Raw genomic sequence first — 14,393 nt, 5'->3', positions numbered from 1 at the left:
GAATTGTCCGTCTGGGAAAATGACAAATCCAGTCATTGTCCTTAGCTGCATTGCCACCACCTAAAAAAAAGGAAAAAAAACAATTGTACATAGCTTTCTTCTGCTACTTGCCTGCCACTTGTTGCTGGGCATTTAGCAGGTTCATCAGAGACTGTTTGCACAATGCAGGAACAGCTGCTTGTTGCTTCTGCTCTTCTGCTGGAAGTATGGTTACAGAAACTGAACCATACTTAACTGTTCAGACTTGTCAAACTAAAATGAAGCTTGTAGATTTAAAATAATGTAAAAAGAAAAAGAAAAAAAAGAAAAGCTAATTCATTCTGATACATCACACTACACATAAAAAGGTGTAAAAGAAACGATTGATGGCCTTCACAGTCTCAAGGTTAGATACAATTTTGTGTTTGTGTTTCTTGACATTACATTCCTTATAAATGCCTAAAAGTATTTCTATCAATAGGCTTTTTGTCTCTGGCCGATGAGTAAAATAAATTGTAGTAGCCTATTCCCAAAGCCAAAAAACAAACAAACAAACAAACAAAAAACAACTTAACTTTCCTCCATTCACTTATGAGATACCTTTATTTCCTGTTCTTGTATGGTAAGATGTTGATGATATTTTGCTTTTCTCAGATTAGGGATATAAAGGTTTGTGGTTTTAAAACATCTCTATTTTAGTTTTTTCGAGTAAACAAGGCAAGGCAAGGCAGCTTCATTTATATAGCGCATTTCATACCAAGGGGCAACTCAATGTGCTTTACATATAAATAATCATTTAGCAGTAAGAATAGGAAACAAAGAACATAAAAACATACAATAAAAAAACAACCCCCCCCCCCCAATAATAGTAAATATTGGAAACATTAAAACATACAATTAAAAACAAAAAACACAAATAATAATAAAAATAAAAACAAAGTACAGAAAAATAGAAAGAGACACATAAAAAACTAGACTAAAAACTAGACTAAACAAGGTGCACAAACATATTTGTAGCGAGTCTAATGACTGTAGACTACTTTAAAACTCTATCCATATATTTTTGTTAAGAGAGTTTGCTCAAAAAGTCGATCAAATATCTGAGAGTTGAAGCTTTTCTGTGCGCGTTCACGCCAGTCGCTTCACGACAGGTGCGCGCGTCAACATAGCAGCAGATGTCGTATTTTTATCCTAGTTGGGCGAAGTCACGACTCGCCCTACTCTGCCTTTGACTGGCCTATCCTGTTATTCTTGCTTTAACTATAACCAATCTCACTCAGCATGCTTACATTTAACCAACCAAAACAACGAAGACAACAAATACTAACCAATCAGAAGCAGGGTTGGGCGGGTTATACCTTTGCCATCCTAGGAAAGAAAATATCTCACCGCTTGTATGGCTAAAAGCTACAAGGCTAAACCCACGTGACGCGCCTTTTGGGTCATATGATCGACCGCCTACGTCTGCCAGTATTCTCCCGGCTGCCCCCCTCCCCTCTATCCAAATCCCAAACAAACGAACATGGCGGATTTTGAAGAGCGGCGGAGTCTTTTGGGAGATGAAGATGAGGGGTCGTTACCCAGCAGACAGGCGGCCAAGGGACCGGGCAGACCACTGCCGGCCATCTGCGACCCCAGCCACCTACTGCACCGAATCGTTGTCCTGATATTCATGTGCTTCCTGGGATTCGGTGAGCTGGAACAAGTTCAACTTCACTAAGCATCCTCACGTGTTATTGTGGAGATTTTTGACTTATTTAAGTTATTCTATATGTACATGAAGCCTGTACTGTTCTTACTTATCGTGGCACACTTATTTAATGTTTAAGAAATGCAGTCACGACTGTTAATATGCTATTTTGTTCCAGGAAGTTACTTCTGTTATGACAACCCAGCTGCACTTCAGACTGAAGTCATCCAGGTAATTTATCCGCTGTGAATCCAAAGCATCATATCTTAAAACACTGTGGCCCCTTTAGATAGATACACACAATTAAACATAAAAAAGTCTGTAATTAGAGGATTTTGTCATTATTTAAGTCAACACTCTCTACTCTGTTTTCCACTCCTAGACTATTAAGGAATGTAACTGTGATGTTTTCTCACTCTCTATACTAGGATATGAACCTAAACACTGCAAAGTTCATGCAACTATATGCCTGGTACTCCTGGCCCAATGTGGTTCTCTGCTTCTTTGGGGGATTCCTCCTCGACAGGGTGTTTGGTATCAGGTGTGATTACCAATAGTCACTTTCAGTTTTGAACTCTGTGTTTGTTTATGTGTTTTGGCCATAAGTGAAACAATTTTCAGCTTGGTTGGTTTCACCTTTTGTTGTTTTCTTTGTAGGCTGGGAACCATCATCTTTTCCCTGTTTGTCTGTGTTGGACAGGTAGGCCTACAGTATGTTTATCGAGGTTATGAGCATTAATAATTATAATGTATCTGTACTGTCAGAAATGCATTCAGAAGCACATTTTTCATATAGGTCTCTTACATGGACAAATACATATATTTTATTCTAACTTTTCTGTCTGCACAGGTCATATTTGCTACTGGAGCTTTAGTAAATCGTTTCTGGCTGATGGAAGTTGGACGTTTTGTGTTCGGGTGAGAAAATAATTGTAACATTATGTTGAAAACTATTCATTTTATTAATGTAATCCAACAAATGTGCATGTCAGTAGCCAGTTTCCTGCATTCATATTGCACATACAATACAAAGACCCTGTGTTGACTGTCCAAAACTGACCCGTCTGTTCTAATTTGGTCACAGATTTTCTACTGCAAACGGCTTTGAAAATCCGATGATTCTCTGGTTGGTCTTGTACTACCACATAGCTTACACACACCCACTCTTTGTTTTCTTTTGGGTAGAATTGGAGGAGAGTCCTTGGCTGTGGCCCAGAACACCTATGCAGTCAACTGGTTTAAAGGAAAGGAGCTCAATTTGGTGTTTGGCCTTCAGTTGAGCATGGCTCGCCTGGTAAGGACGCTGCCAACGAAACATCAAGTTATCTACACTTTCAGATAATGTGTTAATGCTTGTCTTCATTGTAACTATGGTGAATGAACCTGTTATACAAATCACATAGTCATTTATACAGTAAATATATGCTTTAAGTCCATTCATCCTCCGTCTCAAGGGCAGCACAGTGAACATGAACATCATGGGCTGGGTGTACAGCAAAGTTGTCAACCTCGTGGGCTCTCCTGGACACACCGCACTAGGCGCCTCACTGATGATAGGTAAAGTGTGGAACTGAAATTGCCAAGGGTTAAACATGAAGACTCAGGTTACAGATGATTTATCTTTATGTCAGATAGAGATACTAGATCCTTTTTCTGTAATTAGTGATCTCAGATAACACAGCCAGCAGAGACACAGAGAAGTGATATAGAGAACTAAAAGTGCTGCTGGCTGCAACAGATGAATCACACGTTAGAAGAAGTGTCAGTTCTTGTAATTTTCTGCAGTTACTTGGCAGTGCTAAAAGTGCTTTTGCAAACCTTGCAAGTGTGCAGTTTCTTTTGTATTTCGCCTCCACTGCCACTGCTAATTCAACTTTAATCTGACCATTTGATATCAGCTAATGTGAAAAATAGAATTAATCAGCAGTCAAACTCCCTGATAATCTTTTCACCAAAGTATAATTGCAGTGTGTCTTTACGTACTTTATTTTTTCTCTCCTCCATATTTATTTATGTTTTTAATTCCTGTTTTCTTTCCTTAGCTGCGGTTACCTGCATATTCTCACTGACCTGTGCCTTGGTGTTGGCATTCCTTGACAAAAGAGCAGAGAAAATCCTTCACAAGGAGCAGGGCAAAACAGGTGATTCTGACAATGTCTTTCCTATCTGTTGTTTGTCCTCTTTGACCCACACATGTCAAAAACTACTAGCTTGTCATAGTCAGTGTGGACCCCAAGACTTTCGGGTCACATTTTGTTGTTGTTTGTTATCTACTTAAAGTTGAAATTCTAGTCTAGACTACTAATAAGCTTTAGCCCTCTCTGTTTTGCTGTAGTTTCTTTTATAAATGGCAGGTGTGGTTCAGTTCAATGTGTGCTATGTGTGGTGAATTTTCCCTTTGGAATTTGACTTCATTGTCAGAGAAGCTTTCCCTCTTTTTACAGTGGTCGAAAACCAATATGCTCTCAAGCTGATCTGTGTGTGTTAAACTTGCACATTAGGTGAGGTGATCAAGCTGACAGACGTGAAAGACTTCCCCCTCCCCCTGTGGATCATCTTCATCATATGTGTGTGCTACTACGTGGCCATCTTCCCTTTTATTGGATTGGGACAGTGAGTATTTAATTGGTGCCATCCCACGAAAAAAACTTCATTGGTGCTGACACGTCTTATGTATTTATATACTGTTATGATGTCAGATGTCTGTTAAACATAGTCAGGTCCAAGGTCTAAAACTTGAGGTGAATCAATGTTAAAATGCTGAATGAAAATCAAAAGCCAAGGCTTTATCCTGCTCGGAATGCTCCATTTGCAATGTTACCTCTACTTCCTCCTCATGATGATATCAGATTGCTTGTGCATTCCCTGAAACGGCTGTCAGTTGTAGTCTTAGTTGCTAAGGTTGTTCCATGGGTTTTTCACGTTGTCTATGCACATATTTCATATCGGATTTGGGCATAGACATGTATGGAGGTATTTGAGAAGTTCCCATTTTGGGTAAAGAGTAAAAACAAGAGGTGGAATCCGGCAATTATTGTTCGTGTATTAAGCTCTAGAAACGGTCTGTAGTCGACCGTGATGCAGCTGCTGGAAGGCTTATCAATCATAACAGAATGGGCTCATCAGGAGGGAGGCCATAAAGAGACAGGAGCTAAAACGTTCTGTTTCAAACAGAGGCTGAACTGAGGGGCTGCATAAAGGGCCAGCATAAGATAAATAAGGAGGTTTTTTTTAATTGTAAATAATGCAAAGATATTCCAGTAGACCCCCAGAATATAAACATAGACCTGGAAATGTTCATGGTATGTCCCCGTTAAGAATTTTTTATTCAAAGAAAATAAACAGGGTTACTTGGATTACTACAATGGAAAGGTTACGTGTTGGTATTTCTTTTCTTATTAAGGTTCATATGTAGAATTGGACTTCTAGACCCTCAAGTAGCACAAGTTATTACTGTAGAAAAAAAAATTCCAATATGCTATGGAAGATGCTATAATTACATAAAATATATATTCTTTGGGGCTTTAATACGATACACACTGAATACAGAAATGGTATGTTGTGTTTCATGCCTGATGAAATATCTTGATTGCCCTTGTGTGAAGAAAGAATAGAACCCAACCTCTAAATAAAATTGCATCATGCTTTATGTATGTGGTGAATAAAATAGAGTACCTCAATAAATTAGTGCAAAAAGTGTGTCTGAGGAAAGAGTCAATGGTGCAACCTCCCAATGCTGCGTTGTCATCAAACCACAAAGGGAGGGTGAGGGGGGTCAGAAATGGAAGGTGCTTTGACAAATGGGTTGTCAGTGAAAGAAACCAATTGAAGCTATCACAACCTACATTTCCTTCGCTGAAAGGCACTCTCAAATCACTTAGCAACTGACATGGTTTTTCCACAGAGGGTCAGTGCTTACAGAGCAAATAGTTATAATGCAAATGGGGCAGAAAACAATGTATGCAAGACTGATAGCTGCTGCAGGAGTCCTCTCAATACCTCCTCCTCCTCTTGTGGTCACAGCAGCTGTGTGTAGCTCATTGTCTTGTCTTTTCATTTACAGGGTGTTCTTCATTGAAAAATTCAACTTTTCCCCAGCTGAAGCCAGAGCTGTCAACAGGTAACTCAGGTGTAATAGGTCATTGAGAGACCAATACACCTTCATCTTGCAGTTGTTGTTTGGGCGCATTTTTCTTATTCCAATGAATTACTGGCCAAAATTACATTTGCAGTACAAGGCTTTTGTCAGCTATTTGAAGCCATGATCAAACTAAAATCCCACATAATGCTAAAAACAAATAAACAAACAAAAAAAAGTTGAAATTATACATAAGGTCTGACTTTTGCAGATAGCTCGTGTTATTTCAGATTTCTGTTATTAATCAAACTACAGAATCTTACTTGTATAGTATCCAGTTATAAAATCATGTTTGACTTAGTCATCAGTCTGAGGCTCAGTCTCAATCAACTCCAGTAAAGTAGATATACTGCACTATATCTACTTTATCATATTGAACAGTGTCTCTTTAGCATTCACCCTTTATGATCTTCTCTGTTTTTCCCAGTATCGTGTACATCATCTCAGCCCCTGCATCTCCAATTTTGGGCTTCCTAGTTGACAAGACAGGGAAGAATGTGATTTGGGTCATATGTGCGGTGGTCACCACACTTGCCTCTCACATGATGCTGGCCTTCACCTTTTGGAACCCATGGATCGGCATGGTAACCTTAAAACGTACCTATACTCCAAACAAAGTTATATTTTGTACATTCATAAACTGCTGTCATTTATTTGCATTGTTTGCAAATGTCAGTGTATTCATTGGAAATCTAGGTCTGTTAGGTGAGGTAAACTGTGTAGCTTCTCAAAACACATTTAAAGTTATTGGTGAACTTCTGCAACTGTAGTTACGCTAGTATGACTTAGATACTGAATAATAAGGTCTTATTGTTGATGTAGGTGTTGACACAGGGACATTTTGTAAAACACTAGAAAAGAGCACTAAATGCCAAATTGACAGTCGCAGATCATACCAAGGAATTCTGTGGAGAGTCATTGAATATTTTAAGTAATTTGAGAGCATGTGTGTGTGTTTTCCAGTCACTCCTGGGTGTCTCCTACTCCTTACTGGCCTGTGCACTGTGGCCCATGGTGGCCTTTGTGGTGCCTGAGCATCAACTTGGGACTGCTTATGGCTTGTACGTACCCCTAATGGCATCATCATAACTTACTTCATACATATTTTGTTTTGCTCAGTCAATCCAGCAACAATCAGTTAATGTTATTTTTCATTCACAATGATGTTGATCATCTGCCCCCAGCATGCAGTCAATCCAGAACCTGGGACTTGCTCTCATTGCCATGGCAGCAGGATCCATACTAGACACCAGAGGATATCTGTTTTTGGAAGTGTTTTTCTGCGCCTGCATCTGCAGTCAGTATTTTGTGTCTGTCTGTCTGCTTGTGTGTGTGTTTTTATGAGAGTAAAATCATTCAAACTCCAGTTGTACTTTTTTGAGTGACAGTCTCAGTGATCTTCCCTGTTGTTTTTATACTCGCCTGTCTTGCAGTTGCACTGATGGCGGTGGTGATGCTCTACTTTGTGGATTATCTCAGAGGTAAGAGAAGACTGACGCCTTGAACTGCTCCCCCTCTCTGACTCTCCTCTTCTTTCTCTCTACACAATCTTAGATTTCCTTCATTCTTACCACCACCACCACCACACTCACTACTCTTCCACAATTGCCCACTTCTTCATCTCTCCATCTCCCTCTCTTGCTTCAGGAGGAGATTTGAACCGGTCAGCCTCAGACAGAGCCAAACTCCACAAAGAAGGCACTTCAGACGCAGAGTAAGTACCCTCCGTCACTGCTTTTCCACCCACTCACCCAACAATTAGACAAGCATCTCAGAAAAATAATGAACAGCCCACTCCTATAATCAAGTGGTACAGGCATTTTTTGGAACACTTGTAAGAGCTCCTGTTCTAATTTATTCAAGATTTTTCCTTAGTTAAGCCTGCTGCAGTCAATTTAATACAAATCCACTGAAATTGGTATAAATTCAATTCTGTTCTAGTCTGAGTGTCCAGTGAGATAAAAATAAACGATTTAACTAGGGGTGTGACGAGACGAAACACGGTTTTCTATCGATCATTTGCACGTCATGTCTTCTTTTTATAATGTCACGTGTGGATCATTAACCTTGTTGCAGCCTCTACCTGCTGAGAAGATGTCAGTCAGCAGTAGGAGATGAGGAGAGGAACAGTGGTAAGTTGACCTCAGGTCTCTATACTGAAAGCCTGAGGTAGGAGGAGCAGGGAATCTAGCAGCTATGGAAGCCTAATGATGGAAAAAGTAAAATGAGTAACACAATTTATATGTTGTTCTACTTGTGTATTTATGTGATACAGGATTTGTGCAATTTACTTTTATTTCTGTGTTTTTTTTATTAGCAATATGTTATAAGTTGAGATAATTGGATTCTTTATTTAATTTATATTTATATATTAGAATTGTTTCTAGTCTTTACAATTTACTTTTTAGTATTTGTGATTGTATCTAACTTTTGTATTTATGGTTGTTATTTCCATAAATACCAAAATTATCCATCTATAAAATATCTATATGGGGAAACCTTTTACAGTGTTGCATACTGCATATGATATTTATATATTTAGAAAGTAGAAAAAAGTGATTCATTACAAGCTGATTAGTTCAAACATTTCAATTCAATTTCCATTTTGTGAATTTTAAATAAAGGAACAGTCACGCATTTCCTCATTTCTTAAAAATATAGTTAAAATCTCGTCTCGTCTCGATCTCGGGAACCCAATATCTCGTCTCGTCTCGTGAGCTGAGTGTATCGTCACACCCCTTAGATTTAACAGTTGAGCATGATTTTTCAATGTGTTAGTTATGGTAAATGCTGCTGCTCTCCTCATAAAGTGACTCTCAACAGATGTTTTTTATGGAGTTGTTCTTTGGTCCCATATTCTACCCTCGGACCACATGACTCACATGTAGAGTTGCAGAATATTGCTTTATTTTATGTCTACAGCTCATAGTTAAAATGGTTTACAGTTTGGAGAGGTGAGGAGTCACGTTATCAATGACATGTTGGCGGATTGGTTTATCTGATTGGGCTGACATTTTTTTTGATAGCCTATTTCCACAAAACTGCTCATGGTAACAAGTTAGAGTGTGATAATTATTACTATCAATATTGATATATTTATATGTATGCTGTTTTCCATTTCTGCCTAGCTTATTGCAAACAATTTGTCAACATTAGTCTTGTGGACTTAAAAACTGTCTAGACAACCGCTCCTTGTACTGACACCAGAAAAACAAAGCATAATATACTCTGGTGTCTTAAGTTGTGCCGTTTCAATTCGCTTTTACTCATCTTCTTGGGTGGTGACATAAAGAAATCATGTTAGAAATATATTAGTTTAGTCTAACTAGAGTTTGTCTGGCATTAATTATGACATGAAAGCAGAAAGCAAAGCAACAAAGAAATGAGGCTTCCTCGTACCACAACATGATGGATGGAATTGTTGCTCTGTAAACAAAAATTAAATTCATGCATACTCAATGTCACATGCCAATACCACACAAACCTGTGGTTGGATTATATTGTGTTTGCAACAGAAAAACAAACCACACACGTTCTTTCGGTGGTTATGATTACTTTCAGTTCTCAGTCTTTGCATGAGATGCTTTGCTTGGGTCAGTTTCTTTATTAATGTATCTCATCAGTCTAATCTATATACATAATGTGTATGTTTTCTCCAGCTGATGCTATGTGAAAGTACAGACTAACATGCCGGTCCGTGCTGTAATTGATATTTTCCAGATGATGATGATGATGATGATGAGGGAACACACATGGTCCTGGGCTTCAGAGCCAGCAGGCTGCATTGTCTACCCCAGAGCTGTCAATCATCTGCCATGGGGCAGTACTGCACTACTGACTCCGCCCAGTGCTGTCATCTGTGGCTCTTCCCAGCAGAACTGACTGTCTGGCCCTGGCCATTATATAACCAACCGTGTATTAATAGCTGATTACATCCCAATCGACACTGACAAATGACAATTCTCAGTTTGGACTCCACAGTTACTGACATCTACTCCATTATTTACTCTCTACTGACACCTGTGTGCGTCAAACTTCAGCAAGTTTCTTCAGTTTCAGAAGAAGGTTCAGATGCTTGAAGAGTGTTTTTAAAACATTTTAAATGTCTTAACTGTTGAGCAGAAGATTATTTATATCCTGTGGAAAGGTGCCTATATCCCTGATAAATAGTATATGATTTGATTACATGCAAATGCAACTCTAAATATAGGATTCCTATTTTAATTCAGTTGTTTTATATGTATATAGAGGTACCTCTCTGGGTATTTTTAAAATGTTTTTTATATGTTTCTCTTTATGTAAATTGTTATGAGCTGGAGTCTGTTACTTGCCTTACTGCAGATCATCCAGCAGAACATCTATGTACAAATCATTTGTTAGTATTCACAATAATTGCCAACCAAAATCTCCCTTCCTGGTCTCTCCTTTTATATTCAGTTTTAATCACAAGCTATTGACATTTTATGGTGGATAATCTCAAAAAGAGCATAGCTCTTTAATGTTTAAATCCTTATTGCTCATTTCTTTCATTTTTTAATTCCTTTATCTGCTCTTCGCTGGTTTTGGAGGTTCGTAAAATGTATTTTTTGTCACATCATCAAATGCTACATTACTATAATGATAAGATACAAAAATAAAAAAGGCACACTTTTGATTGCATTTAAGCTGTAATATAATTCACAATTTCAGCTTTTTAAAAGCTTTTATTAATATGACCTTTTGAAGAATCAGTTCCACATATAAATTATGTTTTATAGACTGTTTTGCTCTTTGATCAAGTTCAGGTAATGAACTTATTGTAAAAACTGTCCGCTTTCTTCATCTGAATGGTGCAACAAAATATTACTGCAGTCTGCTTAATACTCATCATTCCAGTAATACAGGGAGAATTTTGTCTCCTGTGTTTTTATCAGGGTCACATACTGTGGATGATAGACATTCACTACCTCAGTTGGGCAAACTAGCCTTCTAAAAAATGTAAAGAAAAAGCCCTACACCTGTAAGGAAATGGTCAGTAGCATAACGTTAAAATGTTGTAATTGCACATTAAAATGACCACTTGGTCACACAGACAGAAACATGCTACTCTCCTCACTCATTTGCATCATTGTGTTGAGACAGAAGTTCAGTCTTTGCTTGACTACGAATATTTTTGTTAAAAATTGCTAACTGTCATTGAGCTGTGTATAAGAACTAATGTATTTGAGAAATTACAGAAAATCAATTGTGTCATCAAACAGAAAGTAAAATCAGATGTAAAGTCACTTGAATAATCACCTTAAGTCTTTTGTAAAACCAAATCACATTTGATACTGTTCCTGGAACAATGACATTACATTAAAAACTATTTATTTGAAGGCATTTGAAATATGTTCTGCAGTACATTTTCTTCCCCCACCGTTGGTGAATAGTTACTTTCTCAGCCTTCCATAGCAGAGTGTAAGCGATTCATTCTGCTGGTAATATTTATATAACTGCTCATGTTAGTGTTGGCTGTAGAGATGATAAAGATGGCAACATTATTATTCCTGCAGGATTAAAAGGCGGCCCAGTAAGCTGACAGAGGGTGAGCAGGCTAGAGTAACACCCATGTCTGCTTTCGGCTTACGCAATCGGTACCTCTCCAGGTTGGGCACACAGGTATGTGCACACATAAATTGACTGGACGATTAGACATGATTCAAACAGAAATCCATATATGAATTCAGTCAGCCACTAATCTTAACACTGGTAATACATTCGTTTTTTAATAAGAAAAATCCAGGATTGGTTTTACTGCAACACCACTGTGTAATTATATGTGCGCCTCCTGCTATAACTGTGGTCTTTAATCTTGCTTGTTCCCTCTCTGCTCTCAGCTCCCAGACCACTGTTCGACCCATTTGTCATCACTTGCCCACAGGAGTGTTCTGAAATGATGCCCTTCATTCAAATGTCTGCTCCTCCAACTATGTTGCTCTGTGGCTCCAGACAAGCATACAGTAAAAAAAATGCTCACAAGGTTTCCCTTTTTGCACTAGATATTGAGGCACTTTTTTTTTTTTTTTACCTTCAAGGTATTTATAACCTTCACATGACTAACTGCTGTTGCTGTGACTTCAAGTATTATCACCACAGATGTTATTTTTGTACTTTTTGTAGTTAGTTTCTTTTTGCACTTGGTTTCTTGTGCCTTTATCATAGAACTAGCAAACACAACAAAAATATTTTTCACAAGGTGGAATCATTTAAAATTGAACTGCTGCAATAGGGCTATTATGCTGTTTTAGAGACTCCACACTCTGCAAACGACAGAGGGCACCAATTCCCTCAAATATAATCTCTGGCCACATTATCATTGTTTTTTTTAATGGGTACCATAGTATTTGCGACATTAGTTATTTGCTTTTGCTGACCCTCTAGGTTTTATAGATTGCATTCATTTATTTGAATGAGTTGTTGTTTACAAAAAATGTTACATCTCATAAGTCAGACCTCAGTGGCCTGTTGAATGCTGTCAAATATTTCTTATTTTTATAATAATAAAAAGATGTTAAACAAAGCTGGTAGACAGTCTTGGCACATTCCTTAGTGTTATTTCTGCACACTAACTCGTGATAAAAGTCACTGTTAAGAAGATAGATGTTCTCTATCCTCCCGACCTGTGTGTGCTACCTGCATCAACCAGACACAAACTGGGCTGCACTCTCGTCTTCCTGATCCACAGACAGGTCCTGAGCTTCCGACGGTGACTGTCAGAGCCCCAAAAGTACAAGAGAGGATTTGCGCAGCAGTTGAAACTGACCGCAGGCTTCAAGACCTTGAAGCAGATCATGGCCACGTTCAGCAGATGACAGTCCCCGGGCATGTAGACCCTCACAAACAAGTAGACAGTCCGAGCAATATGATAAGGCACAAAACATATCACAAACATGAGGCACACAACCAAAAGAGTGCACACAGACTTTTTGCGCATACGAGCTGTCCTGGCAGTAGAGATGCTGTCCACCGCCCTGCAATAAAGCACCTTCATCATGGTGCAGTAACAGGTGACAATGACAAGAAATGGGATCAGAAACCCTACTATGGCTAAAAACAATCCATAAGGGAAGTAAACCTTAAATTGTTGCGGGTTTGTCATTTCAAAACATACGGTCATGTTGTTGATCACACCTGTGTGCGCAAAGACCAGGGTCGGCAAAATCTCCGCAGTGGCCAAGACCCAAACCGACCCTGATGCAAACAGGGCGAGTTTTCTGGTCCTGAGGCGCACGGCAGCGATGGGGAAGCACACTCCGATGAAACGGTGCACGCTGACGCAGGTGAGGAACATCATGCTGCAGTGGAGGTTAACAAAAAAGAAGAACCTGACGGCTTTGCAGATGATGTTGCCGAAAGGCCAAAGGCCTCCCATGGCATTGCTGATGATGAGAGGGGGCAATGCCAGCACGTAGAGGAGATCCGCCACGGCGAGGTTGATCAGGTAGATGACGGTGCTGCTCCAGCGGCGCGTCTGACAGCACACACTCCATAGCAGGGCGCCGTTCAAACCCAGGCCTAGCAGGAACACAACGCTGTAGGTCACCGGTAGAAGGATCATTTGGTAATACTTAGTCACCGGACAGATTTTGAAGTCCTCCATTTAAAAGATCAACTCGGATGATTTGATAATAACCTTAATTCATAGATGCACACGTTCTTTTGCCTCACCTGTCTGCTGCTCTAACTGCTGACGTGTGCTTCTTTAAAAAAACAAAAAAACAAACAAATGCAGGTGTTTGTTCAACTTGTGCGTACCTCCTTTTCCCAGCCCACACCTGTGTGATAATGTAAACCATTATAACGCCATATCTAGGCTATGAGCAAATAGATTGGAAAACGTACCGCAAGGCATTTCAAAAGCCTGGTATAATGGTCTGAGATACAGTAGCATGCGATTGCCCTTCCCAAGAGAGAAGGCGTGCAGAATAATGAATACAGTGATTAAAGCCCGACTGCCAAGTTAAATGACACAGTCAACACGCGCAAGCGGGGGGCGCTCTATTTAAAAAAAAAGAAAAGAAAAAACGCGCGCACACTCAGCATCCCATTGGCTGCGAGAATGTTCCAAGTCTGAGCTCTCTCTGGCTGCTCCCGTCTCAAAGTGCTCACTTCGTCTCTGTCTGTCCACACAGAGGGAGCTCGACATGCTGAGGAACGGCACGTACAGGTTAGTGTCACATCCAGCGACTGCTCTCAGAAAGGAATGTATGGCAACCGTGTTCATGCAGGACAAATGATCCAGTGTAGGCTGCTCCGACATGAACTGATGTGTGATTTATTTTTTTTCAAAGAAAGAAAGAAAAAATCCTGCATAACGATAAGCTCTGTAGCTTGGACACAGACGAGTACAGGCTGTTCACATGCTAAAGGCTCACAACTGATTTTATATTTAGAGAGTTTGTGTGTGTGTGTGTGTGTGTGTGTGTGTGTGTCTGTGTCTCAACTTGAGCGGTGTCCTTCCAGAAGCATGTACCAGGGAGAGGAGGCGAGGCTGCGCAGCGGGAGTCTGGTTCAAGAGAGGAAACACCTCGCTCTGTGTATTAACAGCCAGGTAAGAAACACTCA

The 14,393-nt window shown here is 39.5% G+C and overlaps 2 protein-coding genes across 2 annotated transcripts; one reads left to right on the top strand and one right to left on the bottom strand.

Annotated features, from left to right (window-relative positions):
- Window positions 1-1,432: 1,432 nt before the first annotated feature.
- Window positions 1,433-10,466, top strand: mfsd1 (major facilitator superfamily domain containing 1). The gene is made up of 16 exons (XM_062418895.1): window positions 1,433-1,670; window positions 1,848-1,900; window positions 2,098-2,210; window positions 2,327-2,369; window positions 2,520-2,587; window positions 2,855-2,963; window positions 3,124-3,226; window positions 3,712-3,810; window positions 4,171-4,282; window positions 5,733-5,789; window positions 6,235-6,391; window positions 6,771-6,868; window positions 6,992-7,104; window positions 7,241-7,288; window positions 7,455-7,521; window positions 9,528-10,466. Exons 1-16 carry the CDS (start codon window positions 1,502-1,504, stop codon window positions 9,529-9,531), a joined length of 1,413 nt encoding a protein of 470 aa, XP_062274879.1. The 5' UTR covers window positions 1,433-1,501; the 3' UTR covers window positions 9,532-10,466.
- Window positions 10,467-12,435: 1,969 nt separating this feature from the next.
- On the bottom strand, window positions 12,436-13,428 carry LOC133980594 (P2Y purinoceptor 3-like). The gene has a single exon (XM_062419351.1). The coding sequence runs from the start codon at window positions 13,426-13,428 to the stop codon at window positions 12,436-12,438; it is 993 nt and encodes a 330-aa protein (XP_062275335.1).
- Window positions 13,429-14,393: the final 965 nt, after the last annotated feature.

Source organism: Scomber scombrus, chromosome 5 (assembly GCF_963691925.1).
Source record: "Scomber scombrus chromosome 5, fScoSco1.1, whole genome shotgun sequence".
Classification (NCBI taxonomy): Eukaryota; Metazoa; Chordata; class Actinopteri; order Scombriformes; family Scombridae; genus Scomber; species Scomber scombrus.
This window is presented reverse-complemented; position numbering and strand designations above follow the sequence as displayed.

Coding starts and splice junctions, on each gene's coding strand:
- mfsd1 (XM_062418895.1), top strand. CDS start 1,502: ATGGCGGATTTTGAAGAGCGGCGGAGTCTTTTGGGAGATGAAGATGAG. Junction 2,211..2,326: donor GACAGGGTGTTTGGTATCAG/GTGTGATTACCA, acceptor TTTTCTTTGTAG/GCTGGGAACCATCATCTTTT. Junction 2,964..3,123: donor AGTTGAGCATGGCTCGCCTG/GTAAGGACGCTG, acceptor CTCCGTCTCAAG/GGCAGCACAGTGAACATGAA.
- LOC133980594 (XM_062419351.1), bottom strand. CDS start 13,428: ATGGAGGACTTCAAAATCTGTCCGGTGACTAAGTATTACCAAATGATC.